Source organism: Mauremys reevesii, linkage group 13, assembly GCF_016161935.1.
Source record: "Mauremys reevesii isolate NIE-2019 linkage group 13, ASM1616193v1, whole genome shotgun sequence".
Classification (NCBI taxonomy): domain Eukaryota; kingdom Metazoa; phylum Chordata; order Testudines; family Geoemydidae; genus Mauremys; species Mauremys reevesii.
Window position 1 is genome coordinate 49,523,994 of NC_052635.1, and position 20,288 is coordinate 49,544,281.

The 20,288-nt window shown below is 42.1% G+C and overlaps 1 protein-coding gene across 1 annotated transcript in view; it reads right to left on the minus strand.

Moving 5' to 3' along the window:
- The window catches only part of LOC120380187, a 56,086-nt gene extending 37,590 nt beyond the window's left edge, over positions 1-18,496 (minus strand). The window contains exons 1-13 of the mRNA XM_039497672.1: positions 18,371-18,496; positions 13,475-13,648; positions 12,883-13,125; positions 12,087-12,205; positions 11,314-11,442; positions 9,896-10,073; positions 9,557-9,692; positions 7,512-7,615; positions 7,105-7,350; positions 5,736-6,041; positions 4,551-4,708; positions 4,142-4,275; positions 2,426-2,571 (exon numbers count right to left, since the gene is read on the minus strand). Of these exons, the coding sequence (XP_039353606.1) occupies positions 2,426-2,571; positions 4,142-4,275; positions 4,551-4,708; positions 5,736-6,041; positions 7,105-7,350; positions 7,512-7,615; positions 9,557-9,692; positions 9,896-10,073; positions 11,314-11,442; positions 12,087-12,205; positions 12,883-13,125; positions 13,475-13,648; positions 18,371-18,377 (2,080 nt within the window). The 5' untranslated portion in view covers positions 18,378-18,496. The remainder of the gene's footprint in view (positions 1-2,425; positions 2,572-4,141; positions 4,276-4,550; positions 4,709-5,735; positions 6,042-7,104; positions 7,351-7,511; positions 7,616-9,556; positions 9,693-9,895; positions 10,074-11,313; positions 11,443-12,086; positions 12,206-12,882; positions 13,126-13,474; positions 13,649-18,370) is intronic.
- Positions 18,497-20,288: the final 1,792 nt, after the last annotated feature.

Consider the following 20,288-nt stretch of genomic DNA (forward strand, 5'->3'; position numbering starts at 1 on the left):
GAGATAAAATTTCTTGATACTTTAAATGACTGCTTCATGGAGCAGCTGGTACGGGAACCCACAAGGGGAGAGGCGACTCTAGATTTAATCCTGAGTGGAGCGCAGGAGCTGGTCCAAGAGGTAACTATAGCAGGACCGCTTGGAAATAGTGACCATAATACCAAGTATCAGAGGGGTAGCCGTGTTAGTCTGGATCTGTAAAAGCAACAAAGAATCCTGTGGCACCTTATAGACTAACAGACGTTTTGCAGCATGAGCTTTCATGGGTGAATACCCACTTCTTCAGATGCAAGTGGTGGAAATTTCCAGGGGCAGGTTTATAAACCTTTCAACTACCTGAAAGGGGGTTCCAAAGAGGATGGATCTAGACTGTTCTCAGTGGTAGAAGATGACAGAACAAGGAGTAATGGTCTCAAGTTGCAGTGGGGGAGGTTTAGGTTGGATATTAGGAAAAACTTTTTCACTAGTAGGGTGGTGAAGCACTGGAATGGGTTACCTAGGGAGGTGATGGAATCTCCTTCCTTAGAGGTTTTTAAGGTCAGGCCTGACAAAGCCCTGGCTGGGATGATTTAGTTGGGTTTGGTCCTGCTTTGAGCAGGGGTTTGGACTAGAAGACCTCCTGATATTCTACAATTCTATGATTGTACTTTTCCTGTGGGGGGGGGGGTGTTCACGCTGGGGGGCTTGGAACAGGTGCCCCTGGGGTGGAAGGGATTTTTCCTGCTGCATTCCTGTGCATGCTTTCTCTTCGCCAGAGCTGCCTGCAGAGCAGACTCCATCTCAGCTACGAGGGTGCTAAAGTTACACTGGTTATGCACTCGTGTTGATAGCCTATACTGGGGTCTATGTCATTGCATCTTCAGTGCTACTTTTAACTATGCTAGGTAGATGAAAGCTAGTGCAGGTATGTCTACCCAAGCTACAATCATACTGGTATTTGCATTGTAGATATACTGTCTGCCTAGAGGTCATAGCCCTCTCTGCCACACTTTATCTGTCTTTATCTTTTTAAATTGTTCACTCTTTAGCATAAGGACTGTGACCTCCTCTGTTTGGAAAGCACCTGGTACAGCGTAGGTCCCACCAACTATCTCAACAGTGAAAAAGTTTTGGGGGAAGCGACAATAATGCTAGAGAAGAAGCTGAGGATCTAAAATGGGCTAAACCCAGGGTTGTGAGTTCAAACCTTGAGGGGGCCATTTAGGGATCTGGGGCAAAATCAGTACTCGGTCCTGCTAGTGAAGGTAGGAGACTGGACTTGATGACCTTCAAGGTCCCTTCCAGTTCTATGAGATATTAACATATGGAGATATACCTAACATAGGACAGCAGCTCTTCAATAGTGAATATCTTTTAGAAAAAATTTACAGAATTTAATAGAAAATTATATGCCTGTGATAGAATTCTGTAGGCTGGTTTAAAAGCCATAAAAATAATCTTATTATTCTATATCTTTTTTTGAGTAATTTCTATAGAACCCTATTGGTTTCCATCCTTATTAAATTCTATAGAACCTTTTCATAAGAGTGGCTTAAATTGTTGCAATATCCTGTCTTTTCTGCACAGTATAAATCATGTTCAATGTTAAAATAATATACAGTTTAGTGTTGCTCACTCTAGAAGGGTCTGGATCTCATAGTAGATTATAGTAGTACCTGGGGCCACAGGGAATAGTGTCCAAATTAAAAAAGGCATAAGAAAACCAGACACAATTAGGAGAGAAGTGCAGATAGTATATTTAAAATTTGGAAATTTACATCAGTACATGAAGAATCCCTGCTCTCATTGCATATTGAAATGTATAACTAGGGCCCTACCAATTTCACAGTCATAGGATTTAAAAAATCTTAAATTTCATGATTTAGGATATTTAAATCTCAAATTTAACGGTATTGTAACTATAGGGGTCCTGACCCAACTCTGAAGGCAGCAGCACAGAAGTAAGGGTGGCATAGTATGGTATTGCAACCCTTACTTCTGCACTGCTGCTGGTGGAGCACTGCCTTCAGAGCTGGGCACCTTGCCAACAGCCACTGCTCTCCAGCCACCTAGCTCTGAAGGCAGCATGGAAGTAAAGGTGGCAATACTGCAACCCCCCACGACACAGTAATCTTGTGACTAGCCCCACAACCCTCTTTTGAGTTGGGACCCCCAGTTTGAGAAATGTTGGTCTCCCCTGTGAACTTTGTATAGTATAGGGTAAAAATATACAAAAGACCAGATTTCATGGTCCATGACATGTTTTTTCACAGCCATGAATTTGATAAAACTATGTAACAGGATAATTCCTGTCAGACAGGGTGTGGATTTTGTTTCTGTAGCAGAAATAGACTGATTTACTAATTGTTCACAGAAGACAGGAGCTTTCTTGCACTATTTCACTCAAAGTTATACAGACAGACTGACAACTGCACATCTTATAATCAGTTGGCCACATTTATGGTCTCAAAGGCTTTGACATCTGGAAACTTGTCACAGGAGAAATTAACGAGCAGTTGCTTGGTTCCACTCTTGGTGGGAATGATTTCAAACGGTACTTTGGAACTCTGCCTGGGCTGTAGTGAGGGCATTCTAAAAAACAGAAAAAAAGGAGAAATATCAATTGAAAACATCCTTGTATTTTATATTTGAGTTTCCCTGCCAGCCATCCCCCCTATGCATTGCTGTCAGTAGGGAGGAGGAACTATACAATGGGGTTCCAAAAGGGCCTAAAGGAGTTAAATCTCCAATGCTGACTTGCGTACCTAGCTCCCTTTGGCCACTTTGGAGATCCCTACTTTGAGTATGCGATAGATAATTCAGAGTTTTGTTGGCATTTTCACTTACATTTAAGGATATGCAGGTGTTAGACTAAAGGGCATAGACAAATGGAATTTTTGGCAGGCATTTGTTTGTGTGCAGTTCTGTGAAGGCCAGATGGAGGTCTGGCTGCAAATTTACCCTTCCTGGTTCTAATTTAAAATTCCAGCATTACAAAACATTAATGATCCAAACATACAAGAAAAATGAACTGGATAGCATCTATTGCATTCCAACTCTTTATAGCTGTCCCATTCCTCATCTATCAGTAGCAAATACACTAGTGCCCCCTAATAAGTAAGGGTTTCAATTTATTGATCTAACCCCTACTGTATTTCTAAATTTTCCAAAACAATCACATTTATTGAATTTCAAAACCAAGGTTGAAAAATCATACATGCCAATGGTTACTATTTAGGAGAAATAGTCTCTTGTTTTAAAAAAAGTATTTATCACAATATTAACCACTCCTTCCATTCTGTCCCTCCATAATTAATATATTTTTATCTCTAAATACACAAATTTTATAGCTTTCAAACTCTTAGCATGTCTGGCTTTCTAAAAATTATGATTTAGGTCTGGATTATTAAAACCCAGCCTCTTTGTATCAGTAGTTTTCTCATATACTAGTTGCAGGAAGAATTTTGCACCAGCAGTAGTTCTACGTGGAGAGAGATGGGAGTACATTTTCAGAAGGATGGCCTTCTTTTGAGGGTGCAATTTCTGTCTGAAAAAATTGAACTTATTGAAATGTTCACATTTTGAAATGAAGGCACAAATCTGCATACTTGCACCTCTACCTACCTGATATGGGTGAAAATCAGAGAGAGAGAGAGACAAATACTCAGATTTGCACATACACAGTTCATTTTAAAAAGTTTTTAAAAGGACCCAAGGTTAACAGGTACAGCTTTTTTTGTGTAGAAACCATCACTTTGTATCATGCCTTGTATAGTAGGGTGTGACCTGGCTGGCACTGCCATAATATTCAAGTTTAATAAATTGCACCTGCAGACTGGCTGCCAGGGCCTCAGCCCCACTTATATAATTTAGACTTTTACCCCATGTGTGAGTGCAGTCAGGTAAATGGGTGAATAAATAGCACCGACTTGTGCCCACAGTTATTGGTACCTACAAACTGCAGTGCCAAAAGAAAGGTCAGGTTGAGGCCTCATTAAAAATCAGGTCTTTTTTTATCTTGAGTCTCATTTCCACATACAGACCTCTGTGGTCACACCCAGAGGAAAAAGGTGTCATGCCAAAATTTGCTTCAAAACACACAACAGGACTTAGGGTTGGGTGGAATCTTTTATGTCAAGAAGTTGGTGCTCCTTGTACTTACTCTATCTTGAGCTTTCCTTTCAGCAGGTCACTGCCTTCTGCCTGCAGCACACAGTCTTTCACCTCTTGGTCGAGAGGATTGGTAAATATCACTTCCACATTCACCGGTTCATTCACTTTTGCATTACTGAGCACCTGTACAGACCAAACACTTGCATGATCACATTCTGAAGCAGAAAATGATGTTATGATTCATGAAATGTTGGGCACTCTTAAGACACCCCACCATGGCAGGATGAGAACAGAGCATCTCTCTCAAGGGTAAAGACAGTAGATGTAGGAAGCAAAAGATCCAGTCTAAACCTCCTTTCACCTTCCCCTTTCCCCAGTGCTAAAGCTGGGCTCAGATTAACTGTGTGAGGCAGCTGAAGCGCTCTCCCTCTCCAGGTTGCAAAGGGACAGATCTTTACCTGCATGACAAGGTCAGGGTTATCCAGAGTGATGTTTCTTTCCACCACCACATCAATCCCACTTTCAATTTGACACAAAGCTGTTACTCGAATCATGTTGTCGCTTGTTAAATTTTGCTGGTACTCAGCATACGTTATCTTAATGGGAAACTGTTTCTCTGAAAGGAAAAAATAACATAAATAGGATGAGATGCACTTGCAAAAGTCTAGCAAATACCATTCACCTAAAATGAGTATTTTCCTATCACCCAGAATCTGGTGCTAGACAGGACATGAGCTTTCCCTGCTTTTCTCTCACTTCTTGCTGCATTGCCTGTCAGGGACTGGACTGGGGTTGGTTTCTCTTCAATTCCTTCTGCCTCATTCTCTGCCCCTTTTTTCCTCCCCATTGTTCTTTCTAGAAGGTGATGAGGCAGATAACTTGCCACTTTGCATTTCATTAACTAGTGCCAGTGTCTATTTAATTGTCATGGGAAAGGCCTCTGAGGCCCTGTCCAGGACTAATTCCCTAAGATGCACATCACTTGGACCTGCTTGTGTGTGAGTATACTTGCATTTTCTCAAGCTTTCTTCTATCTGCTCTTTATCCAAAGTTATTTTGCAGCATTTTCCTTCTGTACTAATAATTCAGGCTTCTTTTTGTTCAAGATATAGTATAAACAGGGCATTTCAGCCACTTTTGAATCATCAGTAATTTCATTCCCCCCCCCCCCACCCATGAACCAGTTTTCTTCCTTTTACTGTGCTGCTTCTTCCCATTATAAAAATCCATGTAACTTTTCAGAAGCCTTTGGCTGCCATTAACTCGTCTTGCTTTTTTGTTGTCCTTATCTTTTCCATGCTAGCTTCTGTTAACTGAGTATTCTGGTTTACTTGCCACTACCTCTTCATTTCTGGTATGCTTTCCCCGCACCCTTATATCTGAGCAGTGTTTGGGAATCATATGGGAAATGTTTTATTTCTTAGATTTTTCTCTTTTAGAGGAACTTGAACCTGCTTTGGATTAATGATGGTGTCTCTTAAGAATCCCCAGCCTCCTTCCAGGCTGGAATTTAAGACCCTCTCCCATTGCACCTTTCTTAGTAGATTTCTTCATTCCCTCAGTTTTGCCACCTTTACATCTAATTCTCTCATACTGTTATGACAAAATTGTTTCTTTGGTTACACAATTATATGAAAAATTACCTTCTTCAGAAGCAAGAGTAGATGAAAGGGAGTCTTTCCAGACCTCATGAATTGGCTTCCCAGTGTACACAATGGTCCAAGCAGTCATATTTGCCTTTACAGTCTTAGCATCAGAGGTCAAATTTCTGAGAACCAAGATTAGGCTGACATCTTTGCCGATCTCTAAGGAGCCATCCACCTTGAACTTCCCTGAAATTTCAGGCTTTTGATCAATTTTTGGTCGCTTCTCTGATGTGGCACTGAAACCATGTACTCGACCCAGCTTTGTACGAGCCTTTTCATACACTTCTCTTTCCTTCTGAGAGCCTATGAGAGAGAGAGAGAGAGCACGCGCACACCATGAAAATAATAAAAAAAACAGTAAAATATGTCCATTTTTAAATGTTGGATGCAGGGTAGTTGTAGCGGCGTTGGTCCTAGGATATTTAGAGAGACAACCATCTTGTCTCTCCACTTTTAACTGACAAGCTTACCCAGCAGGATGTAGGGCCCTGCCAGATCTGCCTCCAGGGGAGACAGAGCAACTGTTTACTGCTGCCACTATCAACCTGTTGGATGAGTGACAGGCATGCATTCATTTCAGATTTCAGAGTTGCTGTCCTTAAACTTGAGAGCATTAAACCTGTTAATTCCAGAGAGGAACTAAAGCTTAGTTCCCAAACCTTCCCTCATCCAACTTTTCCTAGGGCTGTACAAGTGGTAAATATAAATTTCAACTTGCTTCACTTTATTCTGTAACACAAAGCAGCCCTCTAAACTGATGGGATTGACAGGCCTGCAGCTTACATGAACAGGCCCTACTCTAATATGACAGTTTGAATTATCAGCCCTTCCCCCATTTAGACATTTTTAATAGCACTCTTTGTGTCTTACTCTTGTTTGCACCTGCAAACTTAGCTAAAGATGTTTGTGTTCTGTATTTTGTACTGGCAAAACTGAAGGTGCAAATTTAGAGGCCGGTTGAGGTCCTTTTGAAAGGGTTGCCCTTCTTGTGGAGTTTGCTATCTGGTTATCTTAGTTTATAGGTACTGTATAGAAACCTATCTAATAACTGTGTTGTTCAATAGCAAATGCAATTTGAGCAGCCTGTGTTATCATGGACAGGATGGGATAGGACATGTTTTGCACAATATAATTAAGAGCAACATTACCTAGGTCTCATGAGTCAAAACTGACATATCTGAAATAGTATGACACATTACTATTCCTTCTGTCTTCCTCCTTTTCTTAGCTCTGTAGGAGCCAAAAGTGTAACTTTTGCCCTAGCTGTTGTAGTGCTTGCTAAGGTACTGGCTCCTACTACAATGTTTCTACCATTTTAAGAATTAAACTTTTGTGGTACTATCAAGAAACAGGATTTTCTCTTTACCTTCTCCATATTTGTAATTATTAGTGACATCTACACGGGCATAACTGCCTACTGCCTTGGTGCTGGTGAACTGGCCAATTGACTTGGTCTCAGAAGAGATTGGCTTTGCCTCTCTAGTCCTAATGTCGTAAGTCCAGGTGATACGGTCTGCATTCACCTCAGCAAATACAAATGGAGAGTCATAGTCCAGGTCTACATCACCCTCTTTGATGGCTATAAGTGAAGCAGGACCACACTGAAATATTCCTAGAGTATCAAGGAAAAGAAAATCAGTTAGGGCTAGACTAGTCAAAACACTCTAATAGAATGTAAGCAATGCACATTAGACATAAACTGTGTGTCAAGGACCGCTGAATTATACAGGGTTCCCCCCGCTTTAACATTTTCCTGAATTAAAATCCCTGTACCTGCACTTCTCTCCTGGGGAGTTGCATCCAGAATTTGCCATCCATTGTAGGAGGGCCCCAGGTCACTTCGGGTAAACCAGCTTTCATTCCAGACATGGAAATTCCTAGAGACAAGAATAAACATGGTAAATAACTAATGTGTGACAGTTGTGTAGCAAGTTTGAGGGTCACTGATTGTATCCACTTCTGTAAATCCAGATTCTCTCATCTGACCAAATTGTTCAAGCTGAAGGACCAGCCAAACAAACAAACACAGAGGCTTCATGTTGCCTTTGAGGCTCCTTGAGCCAGGAACCAGTTTGGCCCAGGACACAACTCACTGCAGCTTTAGGGGAGTTCTAAATTACGTTCAGTTGCTTACAGCCCCAAAAGCATATTGTGGCAGCCAGGGATTACAGGAGTGCAGCAGTGCTCTGGCCACATCCTGTGAACTGGGAGTTGCCAGTAGGGTGATCCCAAAACTTCCTTTCCCCTAGGGGAGCCCTCAGGTTGCTGATGAAGATGGCTTTCTGGCTACTCTTTACTGCTAGCAGAAAGACCATATGGGAGAATGGGGTCCATAAATACACTAAATGGCTGCACAACTTAATACATTTCCTAGCCACACATTATACCCCCTAACAGAGCATTCTCAGTGAGGCATGGTTTCCCAATGGTTTCTGTATTGATCTCTAATAGCTAAGAAAATAACAAAATGGTAAATGAAACAGCATAAATATTAATTACTTTATTGCTGTTATAAGCTATGTCAAATAAGAAATTATCCTGATTCTGGATCAGGCATGTCTCAGCAAGTAACGGTCCTCATTAAGGGCCCTCAACACTTCCAGCCTCTCACTAATTTACAGGAAATGCACTCCTTGTCTGTTATTTATACTTACTATAGCAAATGTTGTAATTTTGTATATGTTCTCTCCTGAGACTGAATATTTCAGACTTGATCCTGAGAATCTCAACCTGAAGTTCTGGATGGGAGTTTCATTGGGAAATGTAAAATCAACAAGAATTTTATGTCTGAGATAACTGAAAATAATCTCAGACATTTTATAGTTGTACAGGAAGCCTTGGAACTGATTTTGAAAGTTTTTGAGCACTCTCAGCTTTCACTGGGTTCAACAGTGTTCCCTGGAGCACAAGGACTGAGATTATGCCTGGTCCTTGTACCCAGGATGCTGTCCCTTCCTGAGCACCTCTACAGTTGCACAGCATAATCTCACACTAAATTTGTATCTTAATTTATGCATCTAACATTTAATTGTGGGCATAATTCTGTGGATTTTCACCCCAGTGACCTGATATGGGGACAAGTTATACCTGTATAAAGGAAGCCTGAGTCCTGGTTATGCTGAAAGTTCACATCTTAATGTACACACATAGGTGCTGGTTCTGGGGGTGCTGCCACACCCCCTGGCTTGAAGTGGTTTCCATCATATCCAAGTTTGGTTCAATGGCTCTCAGCACCCCCACTATATAAATTGTTCCAACACCACTGTGTGCACCCTTTTAAAAATCTAGACTCAAACTAATGAAGTCCCATTGTTTGATATTTTCAGGTTGACACCTTAGATTTTTGTATCCACTTTGGTCCTGTAGCTGTAATGTTGTTATAACTCTTTCTAATTTAGCTTCAAGTGACTGTTGTAACTCTTTGTTAAATTACACTCTGTACTAAATGAGGTACATGTGATTTAATAGTGTTGATCATTGAGAATTGTTCTGTTCTTTGGAGAGAGAGAGAGAGAGAGAGAGAGAGAGAGAGAGAGAGAGAGAGAGAGAGACCATAATTTGTGTGTGAAGATTGGGGTAATCCTAGCTGGTGGTTTCCATACTTTTTATTATTTTGTTTATTTAATGATGTGTGTCTTGTTTTGAGTTGCAGCTTTAACTATATGTTCACAATGTGTTTAGTATGGAAATCTACGCGCTTTGGTTGAGGAGTCTGTATCTATCCCATCAATGCCCAGGACCAAATCATGCCTTTGACTTGCATCTATAAGTCCTGGTGATGCTTAATACTGCAGATATTTAGAAGAGTAGTTGGTTACCAGACGCTGTCACCCCCCATGGTCAGAGGATTTCCAGATTCATCATAATATACATCCACACTCAGGTTTCTATCTGCGTCATGGGCGGAGTTGAAATTTGAAATCATACGGGTAGGAATCCCCAGACACCTGAGCACTAAAGAAATCAAAACAAATAATTAAAAACCTGCATTTCTGGGATACAAAATTTCTATGCTACTATCCTCAGCTAATATTTTTGGATAGTGATCTGGCCAAACTAGGCTCTGGCATTGTCAGTGCTTTGAAACAGGCCTCAGTGTTTAGCATTTCCCATAATGGAGCCTGTGCAACAAACACATCTGTGTTAATGAAACATACCTGTGGTCAGCACTGATGCAAAAACCCAGCATTGTCCATATTTAACAGGTTTAAATGCTGCATCCTTCCACTTTCGCAGGATTTCAACGCTTCCATTCCAACTGGTTGGACTTGTTCCACCAGAGTAATTTCCACTCCAGTTTCCCTGCAGCACCCCGTTATCATCATTACTGTTGACCTGGAAAAAATATACCCTAGATTAACACATAGCATAGTTTGCAGTAGAAGGAGGGAGAAACAGCCCTGTGTAGCATATAGTACTAATTAATACCTTGTATAACTGTTATGTAAGTGCTTTTTCATCAGTAGATCTCAAAGTGCAACACAGTCTTTACTATATTGATCCACAGAATGCTCTTGTGTCATAGGACACTACTATAACTCCATTTTACAGATGGGGAACTGGGGCACAGAGAGGTTGAGTGACTTGCCCAAGGTCACACAGAGAGAATGTGGCAGAGGAAGGAACTGAACCTGGGTCTCTCAAGTCTTAGGCTAGTGCCCTAATAATTGGACAAGGGGCAAAGCTACTTCAGGGAACTGGCTTGCCATAAAGAAGACATCTTATTTTAAGGAATGTAGGAGATGTATTTAATCAATAAATTAAAATATTTAGCCCCCTCCGCTCCTCCCACCCAAAAATAACAGCAGTAGGTCAAAGCACTTTACAGAAGTTTTAGTGTATCATATCAGGATCCATGTGTCAGCTGTAGATGTACTCCCCCAGCTTGAAACACGCTAAGTTTCAGCACCAACAAGCCCTTATGTGGGGAGATGTACATTACAACTTGGAGCAGCTTCATGGATTTAAACTGAAAATACTAGAAAAAAATTCTTGGCTGGATGCAAAAATCTTAATACTATTTTGTCTCCTGCTTTTATTGCTACCTTTATAAACTTTTAAGTCAATGTAGTGCTCGTGGAAGGAATGGTAGCCTGGAGAATAAAATTGTCTACTGCAGGGGCAGAGCAACTGGAGAGATCAGGAGTAACATCTAGGGTGCTGGGGAAGAGCCTTCTCAGTAAAAAAAAAAAATCCCTTGCCTATAGAACTCCTTACCAGACGTGATCAAATAAGCCAAAATGTAAGACTACCACGAATGACTTCTGTAAATACCACCAGACCCACTCTCACTCTCTGTTTAGGGGGGGGAATTGAGTTATGAACTCCTTTATTTTGTCTGACAACTGGATACCAAAGTGACAAATGTCTCAGAAATACCATAGACTAAGAAGAACTTGCATGCACAAATCGGGTAGTTATCCGTCACTGTGGTTTCTGAACCACACAAACAGTGGATTTACCCTCACAGGGAAGTATCTTCCATCTGCTTTTAAAGAACTGCTTTTAAAGAAACAGTTAGTGGATTTGGATTTTGCAATGTTTCTAATGCTGAGTAAATCAACCCTTTTCTTACCATGGCACTGAGCACACGGCCCACGTATTTGGGATCATTTCTGCGAGACACATCAGTGGCAGGGTCTTTACGGTAGCTTAGGCTTCTATCCAGTATGGAAAGGCAGATATTCAGAATGTCTTCTTGAAACTGTGTTTTAAAAATAAGTTAATATATAGGTGGTGCAAATTGTTCTTCCTTATAAATCTTAAGGGTACAATAGTCTAAATCAGTATTTGAAATAACAGTCTACATATTTCTTAACAAGCCATTCTAGTTCCAGCATAAATTATGGGCTTGGTGCAGGAGTTACTGCATACAAATCTCTGGCCTGTGTCATTCAGAAGGTCAAACTAGATGATCACAATGGTCCTTTCAGGCCTCAAAATTTATGACTGTGTAATAAGAGTTGGGATAGTGCTGCCCAGCATCACAGCAGTCACGTCTGTGTACAGTGTTATCCAGCAGAGACTTTAAAATGTTTACAGCTGAACTATGGGAGTCCTGGTTTATGAGAGACGCCCAGTTATCGATACTGACCTTTATGTGAATTGGTATAAAGTGGGGCATGAGATGAGGCCTGATGCCTGTGACCAGGCTCCTATTGTCCAGATAAGTCACTGGGAGGTGCAGAGGAACATGGCTAGTGGCTGCCAGTGCCCCAGAAGGTCTCTCAAAGATAGTGCAGTATATAATGCAGCACAAAGTATGAGCTAGAAAGAGCAGGCAAGGTACTGATCTAGCTTGTGAGAAGAAAGGAGGCCCAAACACCAAGTTCTTCACTTTGCATTTACCTGGCCATAATTCCAGCCCATCTCGCTAATACGGTTTACGTTGCCCGCAAAGACAATTCCAAACTCTTCCAGCACGTACTCCTCGCACTCAGTGCTGTCAGGCATAAACACATCATCCCCTGAAAATCCAAAGCAGAGGTGCTGTAAAGCCACAATGGGGCATGGGTTTGAAAGCCTCAGATGAGCTCCTATAAACACCCATCTGCTCTGCTTTCAATGTTATCAATGGATTTTAGAAATTCAACTTTTGCAGTTGTGGGGTGAAGGAAGAGGGACTGGGGATAGTGAAGACACACCTGTGGCTAAGTCTCTGTCCTGCAGGGGAAAGTTAGTGTGGGATAGATTCAGGGCCTTGTCTTTTTTTTCCTCAGGGATAGTACAGTGCCTAGTAGTGCCCAGTCTCTTCTCTTCTATGGTGGTGCTGAGCTGTGGGAGACACAGGGCTCTGTCTATGCCTTTCAGGGTAAGGGCTCTCTGGTAGGACTCCATAATCACACACTAGCTACAGCGTGAACACGATGAGTTTGTAGCTTTTCTGTTGGGAATCCCCCAGTACCCTGACTCTGCACAGAGAGGAGATGGGGTGCACTCCCTACTGTGCGCTATACAGTAAATCTCTAAGACGTTCAGCTGTTTGTTTTTTTGTGTCACTGGAAGGTATTGGGACACACTTGATTCCCACTCTTGGCACTCAGTGTTAGGGTACATATTGTTACTGTTCAGTACATCAGATGAGCAAGCTACACATATTAAAGCTGCAGTGAGTTACTTAGCGAGCAACCCAAAGTGTCTGTACCTGAAGACCAAGGGTTAAAGAGCAGAACGAATGTTCCAAGGGTCCTACGGGGGGCACTACCACCTGAGGCAGGCTGCACGCTCAGTCTGTAGCGTCCGATGGCAGCATTAGCTGGGCTGGAAATAGAGATGCTGACAGAGCTGGAGTCGGTGGATTGTTGGACTGCGCTCCAGGTACTATTGCTTGCTGTGCTGGAGATGTCAAATACAGCCTGGGTCTTAGCTTGCAGTGATGGCTTTGGCCCTTTCAAAGAGGATTAAGAACATTGAGATTTCTCTTGCACTCTGAAACCACATACAATTTCTATTCAACCCAGCAGAGAGGCAACCCGTGATGAGGGAGATTGTACCATATGTCAGCATGTTAGAGACAAATTGATGCCAAATACCATTAGCTTAAGTTAGTCGTACATTTAACACCCTGCACAATCACATGAATAGGTAAAACTGTGTTAACAATGGCTCTGAGGGGATGAGTTTGTGTGGGCATTATTACCTCCTTCTGACAGGGTGAGTGGGCATCTGCGGGGGAAGGACATCACCAGTCTGAGGCAGCAACCTGTTTGTGAGAGGGACGGAAGTGGGGGCATTACCTGTTTCTGCGGTGAATGTTAAGCTCTCTCCAGTCTGCAGTGCTCTGTTGAAGGTCAGGATGACAGTGAAGGCCTGTCCTCTCCTCACAGTCAGCTCTGTGCTGGAGTATTTATCAGTATGGTGTGCACTCGCATTTGCTTCAAGCTGCCAGTTGATATTTGTCAATGTCAGAGCTGTGAGAAGAGGGGGAAAAAAAGGTGAGGAGAATCCCAAGGCCTTGTGGGGGCAGAGGATTCTCTAGGGATAGACAGAAAAAAATCTCAGGCATCTTCTTTGGAGTTGTACATGTTTTAAGTACAGGTGACTTGGGGCAATGGGAAGCAATTTGATGGAGGAGGTTCTTCCTGTGTTTGTGTCTCCATCACACAGAGGAACCAATTGTTCATTTTGCAAGCATTTTATCTAGCTTCTTTGGAATTGGAATCTCTCAAAGCAGAGACTGTTGTAGCTAGTACTGACTAAAATAGAACAAGAGTTGGTTACTGCAGTACTAGAGGGAGGCTGGGAAAGTGTGAGGCGAGAGATGGTGGAATTGAGAGTGAGTTGCTTGAATAAAGAATGCACTTTAATTCTACTGACTGCTTTTAGTCAAAATACAACATATTGACTGTGATGTGAGGCTGAAAATTTGAGGTATAAAGCAGGGTCATACAGGGGAATCCTCTTGGCCTCTGGGAAGTAAGCAGGAGATTCCAAAAAACCTATAGAGCTGAGACATGTTGCTATATTTTAAACAGTGATGTGACTCGCTTCTGCAGCAAACTCAGCCCCTATGGCTCCAAAGAGCAGGAAGTCAGCTCAGGTCTCTGACACATCAAGACAAGGCACCTGTTAAATCTGATCCCAAGGTCTAAACAGGGACGGCTCTAGGTATTTTTGCTGCCGCAAGCAAAAATTTTTTGGCTGCCCTCACCCCAGCCCTGGGCTTCTCCCCACACACCCCTGTCACCCCAGCCCTGGGCTCTCCCCCACCGACCCGCACCCCCCCGCCGCCCCAGCCCTGGGCTCTTCACCCCACCCCCACCCCACACACCCCATGCTGCCTCAGCTCTGGGCTCCTCCTTCCCCACCAGTGCCTCCCACCCACACACCCCCAGCCGTCCCAGTCCTGGGCTCTCCCACATCCCCCCCGCAACTTGCACCCTCCTTCCGCCCCAGCCCTGGGTCACTGGTAACTTGCTCCCAGGGCGGGCCATTCAGCAGGAATTTTGGATGTGCACAGAACACAGACAGGACTGGTTCCCACATGGTTACAGAACTGCAGTAAAGTGGAACAATTTTCAGTTTGTATGATTGGAGGATATCTGGATGCATATTATAAGACTGCCCTCCATAAATGAGGAAAAGTTGAGGTGCCTTTATTATTCTTTTGTTCCACTCTTTGTTTCAATGGGGAATTTGCCAATGCAATATCACTGTCTTCCTTTTAAACGAATAAAACTAAAAAAAAAAAAAAAAAGGCAATGGCTGTTGAAAATAGCAATTCCAGTCCTAAAAACCACTGGGAAGCATTTCTTGCTCAATTTTATCCTACTTTTTCTACAGCAAATTACAGTGGATCAGTATATTTGATTTGGGAGAAATGAAGTAACAACTGCCCAAATTGACCTTGAGCACTCCTGAATTTTGAGGTGTTCAAATCTGGAAGGCAGGTGCAAGATTCCCTTTCTGAATATTAGCTAAATCTGGAAAGGAAAAGTCAATTTCTGCTTCCATGGCTCAGAAGTGGAAATCCTCCTACATGCCTGGTACTGTATCTAAAGCTGCTGAAGTCCCCTAGCAGAGCCTCCCCTCCCTTACTTTTCATTTTAAATTCTAGTGGGATCCACATACCTCCCTTGCTAGGCTTCAGATAGAGAGGGGCACTCCCCATTTAGTCCACCCAATTCTTTCTTTGGGGGCTGCAAGGTGAGGTCACACCAGTATCCCTAATCCAGTCTGGGGATGTCTTCTGAAGGGGATATCTGGGCCAAAGCCTTCTACTCCTTGGGCACACTTGTTCCCCATTCACAGTGCCACCCCGCTCTAGCAGTGAGCTCTCCATTCACAGCAAGCACAGCATGAGGTTTCAGCTACCATACTCCCTTCCTCTCCCTTTCCTGTTGATAGCGGCCAAGGGAATGCTGGGAAATTAGTTCTTTCCCTGCTCCAGGGTTGGCTGTATAGGCAGGGAGCTAACCAAGGAACTACAGCTCCCAGGGCCCCCTGTTGGTTCTCAGCTCCCAGGCTGGATTCCTGTGGGCTGCTGCCCCTGCAAACGGGCTGTCCCAAGCACCTGCTTGCTTTGCTGGTGCCTAGAGCCACCCCTGGATCTAAACATGGCCATCCAGGACCCTTCAGAATTAGATTTGACTTCATTTAAGCATTTGTCTCCATCTCTCTCCCATGCATATCACTTACACAAATTCCACAAGTGCAGTGTAGATAATATACAGAAGATGTGACCTCTAGCTAATACTGCATATTCTATTTACAAGTGAGAAGTGTCTCTTGTAATCACCATTCTACATGGCAGCGAATGTTTAATCTAGGGTTTGGATCCAATATCTGCTTTGCATTTCCTTGAGCTCCCGCTTTATGGTTCTAGTGTCCACACAAGATATTCCTGAGTATGACTCATACCTTAATTGTTTGTTATGTTACTAGGGCTGAAGGCTGAACAATGTCTGACTATGACTGAGAGGAGATTGTGAAACAAGCAGCTGAATCCTTGACAGTTGGGATGTAGCAGGGGCTCCATGAACCCCTTTCTGGACATTGCTAAATTAGCCCTGCCAGAAATGACTTACCTGGGTTCATGTGGATCTGCTGAAGAGCAAAATATTTCCTTTAAAATAGCCCTGATAGCACCAAGTGGCAGGTCCTGCATTTACACAGCACCATGGGGAGGATCCCCCACACTTTTTTCCCCAGGTCTACACCCCTTCCTCAGATCCCACAAATGTAACGCTGGGCTAGGCTGTGATTGTGCTCTGAGTGTTTCACAAAAAGTCTGCCCACATCCACCAAGTGCTAGCTTGTTTGTCAGGTAGGGCTGTCTCTTCCTCCAGTTAGGATTATGAGAATGAGTTTTGTTTAAATGGAGAAAAACACAAATGGACAGATTCCCTATTCTCTCCTACTTTCTTCTGTGAGCATATGCCAGTGGTACATAGAGCATACTGGAGGTTTAGTGGAAAATATTTGGAAAGCCACTTGTTAAAGTATTGGCTATGATGTTGGCACATCATTGTGCAAGTGTTACACTGAGGAAATTGTGGATTTGTGGTTATTTCCCTGTTGCTGCAATCTGTGGTTATTGTTTTTACTATCCAGATTTAACACATACTCCCTCTGTTAACAAAGAGCTCTCTTAAACAGCCCAGTAGCATTTTTCATGGCTGTTTACTTAAGCAATATTTAATGGAGCAGATTTTTTGGTACCTACCCATAATACACATCTGACCCCTTTCCAACCCTCCTGTTTCTCAGGTCATTTCTTAGAGGTGAACATTTAGATGAATGGAATGTCAGAGCCCACCTGGTACATTTAGAAATTCATCAAGTGGGCACTGGCAGGCCACACACTGCATTTTCACCAACAAGTTAGGAAGCATTGGCAGAATGAATCCATGAGGAATATGCCAAGATAGTAAGTGGTTCAAATCACCCCAAGAAATTGTGTTTGTTTAAAAAAAAAATCTTGTATAGATAAAACGCATGGCTTTTAGAGTCCATGGGCCGGATTCTCTTCTCACTTCCCCTGTGTAGCTCCATTGACCTCAGTGGATTTAGTCTTCATTTACATCAGTATGAGAGGAAAATCAAGCTCTTTGTTTCTGCTCTTTGGACACTGTTCTCTGTGTCTCTTATCAGTTTCACCAAGTAATGGTCACGATTCACCTTATGTCTGCAGAGCCCAGGCTCCAAACTCTGGCAAAGAGGGTATGCCAAGTGAGGGGCACAATCTCTATCCAGGATAGACTTCACTGCTGGGGCTCATATGAAGCACTCTCTAGATTTAAAGGTGCTGTCCCCATTAGGTACAGTTGCTCCTTCAAGTACAAGGGGTGCAGTGTACATTCCCTGCATCTACAGGATGGTATCTAGCCCTGTATGTGTGCTCAACACACAAACATTTACTTCTATAAACACAGACTCCATCCTAAGAGCTAATTTTCAGTAAGTATTTGTAGACATGAGACTGAGTCCACAGAAGTATATTATTACTGCTCACAAAATGTCTACCATAAGTGCCTATATTAGTAATAGTTAGCTTTGATTCATATCTCTAGCTTGCCTTCTAAATTCTTAATATTTAACCTGACCAGCATAAAATAGTCACATTCTGTACACTTTGGTACATTCTTGGGTAATACATCTAAACCAGTGACTCTCAAACTTTTGAACTGATGACCCCTTTCACACAGCGAGACTCTGAGTGCGACCCTCCTTATAAATTAAAAACACTTGTGTATATATTTAACACTATTATAAATGCTGGAGGCAAAGCAGGGTTTGGGGTGGAGGCTGACAACTCACGACCCCCCCCCATGTAATAACCTCGTGACCCCCTGAGGGGTCCCGACCCCCAGTTTGAGAACACCTGATCTAAACAGTCTTAGTGGTTCTCCACAACCCATTGTGCTCTGCATCTGTTTTGTAATACTGTACTCTAGTATTACAATGTACGGAATATCTTATTTTCTCTGTTTGTATTATTAAAAAGTTAGGAAAATAAATGTTTAAAATATCTGTTACCAGTAATACAACTTATTCCAAATCCCAGAATATAGCGTATGCAACACTTAGAGCCCTTTGCAACAACCCCCCACTAATAAACCATCCCTATAAGGGAACATAACCTTATTCAGTTGCTTGCAGGTTATTTATTGAGAGACTTATATTTTACTCACCAGCCATGGTTTCTTGCTATTCTGTGACTTGTGTTCTGTTTTCCTCTGAGCAGTTATGGTGCTGTATGATAAGGCTTCAAGCTTGAAACACCCTTTATAGAAAAAACCTTGGGCCTTTCCTTCTGTGCAAACCAATTACAATTCAGATGAGGTGGGTGAGGCACTCAGACAATGAGTTTAAATTTTAAGATGACTGTATGCTGTCTCATAGTTTCTAAAGTCACTATAGTTATGCAAGATAGGAAGAAAAGCCAGAGTAGTGGAAGCTACAAGTTGCTTGTTCAGAGGGAACTGACTTAGTAAGAAAGAAGTCCCAGGTTTCAGGTATAGTAATGTATCACTTTTAGGAATGAGGAGGAATAATTCTTGAGTCAGTAAGAATTAATACCTTTCCCCCTATATGTCCCATAGGAAATTATATAATTTATAGGTCTTTTTTCTTGCTGTGTGCTCAAAGCAGAGCTTCCAGCACCTCAGAACTAGGAACTTGACTTCTCTCATGGATTAATCACTGGAGCCTGTTGAATTTTATGTTTTTCCCTCACATTCAAAGTAGACTGGTTTGCTAGTGGTCACCAATTCTCTTTACTGCCACATATCCCTGGAGAGTAAAGTTCTCATATGGTAATAAACACCTACACAAAAGAGAATCACATTTTTAAAAGGGTGGTCTCCTTTTTTCAGGCACAAATTACATACATTTTCCACTTGAATTGTGGGTGCACAACTTAGTATTTACCCCTCGCCGGAATTTACCTATGGGTACAAATCAGATAGCTAGAGGTTCAAATATTCTGACTTGCACCTGTAGTTCATTTTATGAACATAAAAATACAGGCAGAAATTTTATGGGCACAAATCATATATGCTGGAGTCTGTTTGTTTAACACACAAACACACACAGAGAGATTTGCTGTTATGGGGTAATACATGAATGTTGGGATATGCCCTCTGGGCTGTGGTATGGTCTCGGGGGACCATTGGTCTGTTTTGCTGAATTACTTTTTTACTTTTCTTCGGGGAAAGGGTATCAAATCACTTATGTTGAGAGACTGCTGCAAATAAAGTTCTGCATGGACATTGCAAGCAGAATTAAAACAAAGCAGATGAAATTTTCAGCTTCACAGTGGCCTCTCCCTGTTTTGTTAGTGCTTGAAATCGAGCTGCATAACAGAATTTTGTTTTTAATTTTCTATCTTTAAAACCAGCAAGGCATGAAAGAAGAGTTCAGTATGTGTACATTCTGAATAAATTGACTCAACATTATTCCTTATGGGAAGATTGTTTCCACGCCAAATGTTGATTCAACAATGTGTCTTAGCCATGACTTATAAACTTACATTATGTCGTAATGCCAGGTCAAATATTTTTAAATTCATAAGTGCTGTCACACATGCACACATACCTGATGGATTTCCTGCAGCTCTATGTCAAGCTCTAGATCTTTGGAAACAGAGTCTTGTTTTGTAAGAAGCAATTTAATGTTTTGCATAGGAAGACAGAAACAGCAATACTGGCTGAGACCAGTAAGCCATCTAATCAAGAATCTTGTCTCTGCCAGTACCAGCTGCTTCAGAGGGAACTGCATGAACCCTTATAGTCACATTTTGAAATAAGCAGTCCTTAGGGGAAGGTTCTTCCTATCCCTGTCATTTTGGAGCTTATCACCTGAAGCAGGAAGTTAATAATCCTTCTCCTTTATGTAAATGCCTCCACCTTTTTTAATCCTCTAAATTAATCAGTTTATGCTATTTTGTGACAATGAGTTTCACAAGCTGTGTTGTGTTTAAAAAAAATTCTTTTATTTCTGAACTTTGTCTTTAATTGAACATCCCTTTGTTCTTGTTATGAGTAAAGGTAAATACATGCCCATAACTTTCCCGTACTAATCAGTATTTTGTTTATCTCTTTAATATCA